At 39.9% G+C, this 8665-nt stretch overlaps 1 protein-coding gene across 1 annotated transcript; it reads right to left on the bottom strand.

The window, feature by feature from the left end:
• Window positions 1-368: 368 nt before the first annotated feature.
• Window positions 369-4031, bottom strand: LOC135246509 (immunoglobulin superfamily member 3-like; the record flags this gene model as incomplete). Its single annotated transcript, XM_064319944.1, has 4 exons — window positions 2717-4031; window positions 1652-2414; window positions 1164-1520; window positions 369-722 (listed from the first exon to the last, which is right to left on the bottom strand). Coding segments are annotated over exons 2-4 (877 nt in total), but the record flags the coding sequence as incomplete, so codon positions are not given.
• Between the last annotated feature and the right edge of the window lie 4634 nt (window positions 4032-8665).

Raw genomic sequence — 8665 nt, 5'->3', positions numbered from 1 at the left:
AATTCCCTGACATATTAAAAGAAAGATTTAGTAAACACCCTGCTTGAAAAAGATTAATAAGAAAAAGACATTGACAGTGTTAATTGTCTAAAAACTAATCTGCATGAGAATAACAATGAGGCATGGAAAACAATTAACAACTTACATATAATATATATATATATATATATATATATATATATATATATATATATAAATTAATGAGCATATGTTAAACAATAACCCAATAATATCAGATGAAGTATGTTCTACTGATTACATTGACTTAATACATCATGATTTAGAAAAAAAATATAGGATAAAAAAATGCATGAACCTTTTAAAAACTGAGACAATGCTTTTATTATGTGATTGATTTTTTTAGTTACCCTCAAAGTGCAGCTTGGTCCCGCTCCCAAACAGGATCTCCCCACAGGTGGCCACAGCACAGTAGTAAGTCCCAGCATCAGAGGGGCTGAGGTTCCTCTTGGGGAATTTGTAGACACAGCTCTGTGTGGGAGACACAGCCCCAGAGCTCCTCTGGCACTCATCACTCCTGATTCCATGGGTGTAAATGATTCCTGGAGGGGACTCTCCTGAGCCCTGTCTGAACCAGTACACACTGTGTTCTCCTGCACAGGTCTCAGTGCGTACTGAACACTGCAGAGTTACAGAGTCTCCAGAATGCACTGACTCAGACTTGGGCTGCTGCAGTACTACTGTCCTGTTGTGTGACTCTGAACCTGAAGAATTCAGTTCAATAATTAAAATTATAACAGGATACATGCTTGGATTTGATCATTATTTTTGTATTTCTGTAATTCAAAAGCATATGCAGGGTTTTCTTTTTGTACAAACACTATTTTAAATCTGGTTTTGTCATTTCCAAACTAGCAATTAGCTTAGTAAAGAAAAAAATAAAGAAATAAAGAAAATGTCTATTTATGTCTTTTGTCTCAATGAGTTTAGAAAAATAATAATGCACTTTTAGCCTGTTTCGCGGAACATACAGTTTCTCCAGTAATAACAAATGTTAATGCACCTCAATTTCTTTATGCTTAGAGTTTTAGTGACCCTACAAAAAAATATCTGCTTTCTTAAGATTTTTTCAAATTTTAAATCATCTTCAACATCCTGTACAAGAATAAAGAAGTATAAGACGTGGAATGAAGGTTCATATTTACCCAGGACCATTAATGTAGTTCCTTCTCCAAAGCTGAGTTCATCGTCGAGCCAAACAGCGCAGTAGTATGTGGCTGAATCCGACGGCTCTACTTGTGACACAGTCAGGTTTGAGCTCCCCTTTGCTGCTTTAGCACTGAGGCGTGTACTGTTTATAAACTCATTGAATTCTATAGTACAGGGTTCAGAATTTTTTATCATTAACAATTGCTCAGGCTTCTGTCCAAGAGGCTGCTTAAACCATCTGTACCATTGCACATTGTCATCTTTAGCATCGAAACATGGGAGAGTCACAGTGTCTCCAAGCTGGGCTGTCATAAGCGCGTGAGGCTGAACTATGTTCTTCCCAAGCAGACCATCTGGAAAAAAAACAGAAAGCACCTTCAACTGACAATGGGAACAATACGGGAAAAACACTGATCTCTGTATAAATGTCTCCATACTGTCTTTGAGCTTGTTTTGACTGTTAAGTTAATAATTATACACTTACAGACTTTGCTGAAAAGCACAAGAACTGCACAGAGTGGTGGCATCACTGTATCTGAACTCTCCTCTTCTGGAGACTCTGCTCTGCCTGAGACCCTGTTTGTCCTCTGCGCTGTAAAACTCAAACTGTACAGATAAGAGGAGGACTTGAGATAATCATTTCTCTTCATTCACTGAACAGTAGGAGGGCACATGTCAGGGGCAGATTTGATTGGCTGTTTAATGATTTGGGTGCACAAGAGCTACACAAGCATCTGCTGATAAACACCCTCAGTGCAAAAAAAGAACACTGATGTCATTATTTCCATCCTGCTTAATATAGGTCAAATAATAATTATAATCCAGTTGTTATTTACAGTGTAATAATGTGGAAGTCTTCACAATGTTTTAAATAGCTTACTTTAAGAATAACTTTAGATTGAAAAAGGCACCTCAATTCATACTACAGTAATTAATATGTCTGTGTGTGTGTGTGCGTGGGTGTATATGTGTGTGGGTGCGTGTGTGCATGTGTGTGTATGTGTGTATGTGTGTGTGCGTGGGTGTATGTGTGTGGGTGTGTACTCATGTATGTGTGTGTGCGTCTCTATGTGTGTATGCGTGTGCGTGTGTGTATGTGTGTGTGTGTGTGTGTTTCTGTGCAGTGTCCATGGTGCTTAATTTCTCTGCTGTCCCATTCCAGGAGTAGGAGGCAGTGCTGCCTGTAGGTGGATTGATACAGGATTTTGCATTCACACGCATTTTTGATATTTTTCAACTTCTATCATCTGAAAACACAAAAAAAGTGGTCAAAAACAACAACAAAAAAAAAGATCTGTAGTATTTACTATGAGAGCCTCACAAAAGTTATGAATGGCTGATTATGCTAATGAGTTCAGAACATTGGGCAACTCACTGGAATGTTCATACTGTGATGTCACACCTGATCTTACATTCTGATTTTGCACTGCACTGAAACCAGCGTGAAACCAGTTGTCTTTAAATAAGTTATTTGTAATTGCACAACTCATAATTCATAACTGAAATATTTTCTCATAATAGAATGAGGAATGTACCAGCAATAACTTACATGATGTAGATTGTCCATATCCAGGGTCTCAATGTCTGAGGCCTGAGGTTCTGTTACTGGATGACATCACAATGGCCTCATTAAGGGGACTACCTCTGTTATCTCTCCTGGCCTTGTCTCAATGAAGGGTCAGTTCAATGCACCTAGTTGCATTTAAAATTAGAATATGTAAGTTTTTAAATAAATAAATGAAATGAATACATACATTTTTAAAAATCATAAATTAAGCTCTCAAAATCCATGACTGCATGAACAGCAATTAAACTTTTTCAAAACAGGCTCCTTTAAACTTCTTGCATAACTACAATCAGCACTTTTGTTTAAAAATCTAAGCTGTGCAGGTTGTGGTGCCAGGAAGGGTGGTGGTGTTCTGTCCCTGCAGCACCCAGGTATCCAAGCAACCTGGGAGAGCTGCAGGACCATGGACAGCACAGGCCCTTCTCACAGGCAGGGGTATTGGGCTACAAATTCATGTCCTGAATGAAATCAAAATGTTTACAATTGTGACATTTTTAAACACCCTACTGTACAATCATGGAGGTTTGGGTATTTTGAAAGTAGGCAATGTGGTTCAATAAAGTCCACAATTACAAAGCTTTCAAACTGTTTGTTAAAGATTTGACAGCCATTTGAGCTGAGTTCTCGAAGTGTATTATTCTTCAAAAAGAAATGGTGTGTAATCACTGATTATCTCAAAAGAGCACATGTAGTTCTGACCCCACTGAAATGAGAGAGAGAGATGCCTGGTAACGTATGAAAGGGGTGCATGCAGAGGGCTAAGGAAAGGCAATGCATGTTTTTGACTTTATTTTGCTTGTTCACCATTTGATTGCCACCCCCAGCAAGGCATCACAAGGGCTGTAAGGGTAAAGGAATTATTACGAAGAGTTTTTGGAAACTAATCTGGGATTAAATCAAAATGTTTACATTTGGAGAATGTTTAAACTCCTATTATACCAACATGTCAAAGGGTGGTTTGGGCTCAGTGAAAGGTAATAAAATGGCCAACAAAAGGCCATGATTAGTAATCCTCAAACTACTTGCAACAGATGTGTGGCAGCTCTCTGATCTAAGAAAAATGTATTCTTCATAAATACACTGCATTTAATAACTGATTATCTCAAGAGAGCACACATAGTTCTGCTCTTTCTGAAGTACCACAGGAAATCAGAGAGAGAGAGAGAATGAGAGAGAGAGAGAGAGTGAGAGAGAGTCAGGCAGATAGAGAGGGAGGTGCCAGGTTTGAAAGGGGTGCATGCAGAGGAAACCACAAAGGCAGAGCAGAGAGGTTTTGTTTTCAGTCAGTGGCCAGAGAGTCAGACTGAGCCACAGAGAGATCTGCACCTCCAGTATTGCGCAAAAACCCCCCTCAGACCAGCAAGCAGGTCTCAGAGCGTGATCTCTAGCACGCTCTCAAAGGGAAAGAGGTTATAAACAGGAAACAAAAACAGTACCGGACTATAATTAATACTGCCCTGACCCCCGTGTACCCAATGGAACTTAACTTTTTGGGATTCTGCTCTTTTTGGTCACACACACACACACACACACACACACACAGGCACGCACTCTCTCTTCCCCCTCACCAGTACACTCACATCCTGATATGCAAAGCCTCAGTGTGGTTTCAGCGCTGAGAGAGGGAGGAGCTGCAGGTCGGTCTTCCTGTGCATCTCGAGGTCTGTGTAGAGCTGAATGTATAAGGCTGTGAGTGGAAAATAACTGTATCTCTCCTGTCACCACCACAGAGCAGTGTGAAACAGACAAACTCATTTTGCTGGTATTGAAAAAGAGAGCTGTGTGCAAAAGCTTTCAGAAACAATATGCAGCGCAGTGACCTCAGAGCAGGAAGCATATCAGCCGAAGCTTCTCTCCATGTGACAGAGTGCCTGCATTTTATTCTTTTACCCTTATACAAGAGAGTTTCTGTCCCAAGAGCATTCTGAAAGCCATAAAAATGCATGTATTTTCTGGAAATGTTCTGAGAGTTTGTCTCTTAAGATACACAAGCAGAATAACTGTGACCCTACCATCCCTATCACCATACTTCCTGCAGCCCTTTCTGTTTGACTCATTGTCAAATTATAATGTGTGGTGAATTGTGGTCGCAAAACACAGGCATCTCTGTGAAATGCAAAAGAATGGGTCCAGTGTGATTAATGCTACACAGCAGCTGAGTACATGTTCACCGCTCTTCCTCAGAGAACGGGTGCATTCCCAGCTCCTGACACCAGGGGGCGGGTGAGAGCATGAACATCAAGCCACAAAACTTCCATTCTTGAGGGATCTGGAATCAGAGCTTCATAGAATTCCACAACAAATGCAGTTCATTGCTTGTGTGGCTGTACTGTACTCAATGCAATGCAAAATGCTCACTGGATTCAACACCAGTAACTGTGCTGTTGTTTTGTTTGTTGTTATTATTTCAATGATTATTAAATTATGCGAATGGCTTCATAATTGCCTGTTTTGTAGACATACCTGTAGGATCAAAACTTCATGGTACCAGGAGACTGACTGAGGTGTCATTCTAATGTGAGAATAGTCTTCCCAATTTCCAGCGAAGTGCTCTGCTTAGCAACCACTGGCCTATTACAGGGGTGGCCATCCCTGGTCCTGGGGAGCCGCAGGGTCTGCAGGTTTTTGTATTTAACCTTAAATACAACAACCACTTAGACAAAATAAACCAGATGAGATGAGTAACCTGTGTAATCAACTGCTTTAATTGATCAATTAAGTGCAGAGTAAAAACAAAAGCCAGCAGACCCTGCGGCTCTCCAGGATCTGGGTTGGCCACCCCTGGCCTATTCCGTCTGTTGACAAATAAAATCATGGCCTTGTGTGGGGCAGGGCTCCAAATGTAGGAAGTGATTGACACTAATTCAGTCGCAGGCCTCTAACTTTATGCTTGATGAATGCTGTTCAAACTCTCATTGGATAATACCTTTTTTTGTTGCCATTTTTCTCCCATTTTCTCCTCAAATTAGTTGTTATACTAATTCCCCATGTTAATCACGGTCCTGGTCGATGCGCTATCCTTCTGTTGGTCTGGGGAGGGTATAGACTACCACATGCCTCCTCCGATACATGTGGAGTCGCCAGCCGCTTCTTTTCACCTGACAGCGAGGAGTTTCACTGGGAGAGAGTAACGCGTGCGGAGGTTCACGCTATCTCCCCCAGATCCCCTCCCTGCTGAACAGGTGCCAGTAGAAGTCACTAATGCAACAATCAGGACTCATACCCTCACAGGCTTCCCACCCGCGAACACTGCCAGCTGTGTTTGTAGGAACGTCTGACCAAGCCAGAAGTACCGCTGCCGGGGAGAATACCTTTTTACCACCGAATAATTATAAAACGCTCATTGCATTATTAGACTTAAATAATTTTGTCAAATTGACAGGAATAAGGTGGAAAAAGTATGAGGATGATGATCATGAGGATGAGGTGGTGATGATGTTAACAATGATGATGACGACAATGATGATGATGATGATGATGATGGTAGCACTATGGAAGATAATCCTGACTAGAAAAGTAATCTTGATATGTAAGAGTGGGAGGGGCAGGGCTACATTACTCCCTGACACAGGTTCCTTCTTTCTCTAGAAGCTTCTTGGAGCTCTTTAGAACTGGACACAGCCCTGGCCTGTTTGCAAGGCGGTCCACTTTCAAACATGCTATAGACCCACAGGAGCCAAAGAGAAAAGTGTGTCACAATCACAATAGGCTTGTTGTTTTTTTTCTTGTACGCATTAAACCTGCCATTGGAGGCCTGAATCTTCAGTACAAAATTTAAAATCTTCCAAAATTAATGAGAACTATGAAGCTAAAGCAGCTTTAATTAGCTCCAAGCAACTAGTGTTAGCATTCCAAATATTACAGCATGTCCTAACTTTGAGTTGAGGCTCGACAAAAAGCAACTTGAAAACTGATCAGACATTTAACGCAGGGACCTTTCCATGTACAATGTGATGCGTACAAGAAAGTTTGCAGATTTAAAAAACTAATAATAAAATCCTAAAATAGTGTGGAACTGACAGATTATTCTGTTTGGCACAAATGTATCTATGCCACCTGGTCACAATACTGGGCAGAACAGACAGACCTCAGGTAACCAGGTAACCTCTATGCATTTAACATTAACTCTTAGAGGAAATGAATAAATGTCAATAAGATACAGTTTGCATGAATATGTGATAGGAGGTTAAATCATGAGTTTTTGCTGTCACTGGTCAGCACAAGTATTTTCCAATACAGAAAATATTGGCTGCGCAACACTATGATACATTACTGTTGTAAAAACAGGAATGGCGATGACAGTCTTAAGATTCCGTTACTGTGTCTCACCTGTATGTCTGAAGCTACTGTTTGCAAGCCATTAGCTCTCAGTACCAAAGTTCGGTTCATGAACTTTCTGTACTGCAATATATTTTCATTTGTATCTTCAACTTATCTTAATGTATGCATATGATGTGAATTCACATGTTTTTTCCAAAGTGCGTGTTTTCTCTAAGAATGCATTTGATTCCTCAAACAGCCCAAAATAAGACATCTTCACGAAGAGCCAGCAGCTACCGTAGACTGAAAGAAATGCTTGTATTTAAGGTGTCTGACTAAAGTTGACAAAATCCTTTCCGCTATATCTGTCTGTGTTCAAAAAGTTCAGAGTACTGGATCAGGAACATAATCATGACCATGCATTTCAAATGGCTGGAATTGAGTTTAATTGCATTACGTTGTTTGAGTAACATCAGCTGTCCCTGGCTGTTCAGCCAAAATTATCAGAACAGCACATTCGGATTAATACACCTGGTTAATTTGTGAACAGGTATTGTTCTCTGGAAAAAAAAATCTGAATAACAAGAGAAAGGAGAAAGAGAATACTCAGAAGGAGATATTAATGTGAACATGCCATACAGGCTGATTTAATGATATGAATCCCATATTAGCATTATTATTTATGCCTTTTTGCAATAGATGAGGACAAATATGGGCAACATGCAACAGAGAACTCCAGTCCGTATGATCGAGAGCCAGACAAGCGTGGATAATTCACCTCCTGAAATATAAATATTTGTTTAGAATTTTGTAAATGAAATTGAGATGTTGCTACAATAAAAATAATGTTAAAATCCAAATATTTCCTTATTAATTAAATAACAAATGTGAATCAATATTAACTATGCTATTAAATCATACATACATTTAAATGAGCTTACCCTCAAAGTCCAGCTTGGTCCCGTTCCCAAACAGGATCTCCCCACAGGTGGCCACAGCACAGTAGTAAGTCCCAGCATCAGAGGGGCTGAGGTTCCTCTTGGGGAAGTTGTAGACACAGCTCTGTGTGGGAGACACAGCCCCAGAGCTCCTCTGGCACTCATCACTCCTGGTTCCATGGGTGTAAATGATTCCTGGAGGGGACTCTCCTGAGCCCTGTCTGAACCAGTACACGCTGTGTTCTCCTGCACAGGTCTCAGTGCGTACTGTACACTGCAGAGTTACAGAGTCTCCAGAATGCACTGACTCAGACTCGGGCTGCTGCAGTACTACTGTCCTGTTGTGTGACTCTGACCCTGAAGAATTCAGTTCAATAATTAAAATTATAACAGGATACATGCTTGGATTCAATCATAATTTTAGTATTTCTGTAATTCAAAAACATATGCAGGGTTTTCTTTTTGTACAAACACTATTTTAAATCTGGTTTTGTCATTTCCAAACTAGCAATTAGCTTAGTAAAGAAAAAAATAAAAAAATAAAGAAAAAGTCTAATTATGTATTTTGTCTCAATCAATTTAGAAAATGTTAATGCACCTTCATTTCTTAATGCTTACCCAAAGCATGAGTACACAAAGCAGAGCTTTAGTGACCCTACAAAAGAAAGATCTGATTTCTTTATATTTTTTCAAATTTTAAATCATCTTCAAAATCCTGTATAAGAAAAAAGAA

This window comes from Anguilla rostrata, unplaced genomic scaffold (assembly GCF_018555375.3).
Source record: "Anguilla rostrata isolate EN2019 unplaced genomic scaffold, ASM1855537v3 scaf0423, whole genome shotgun sequence".
Classification (NCBI taxonomy): domain Eukaryota; kingdom Metazoa; phylum Chordata; class Actinopteri; order Anguilliformes; family Anguillidae; genus Anguilla; species Anguilla rostrata.
Note: the sequence above shows the minus strand (reverse complement) of the source record. Positions and strands in the feature narration are given on the sequence as shown.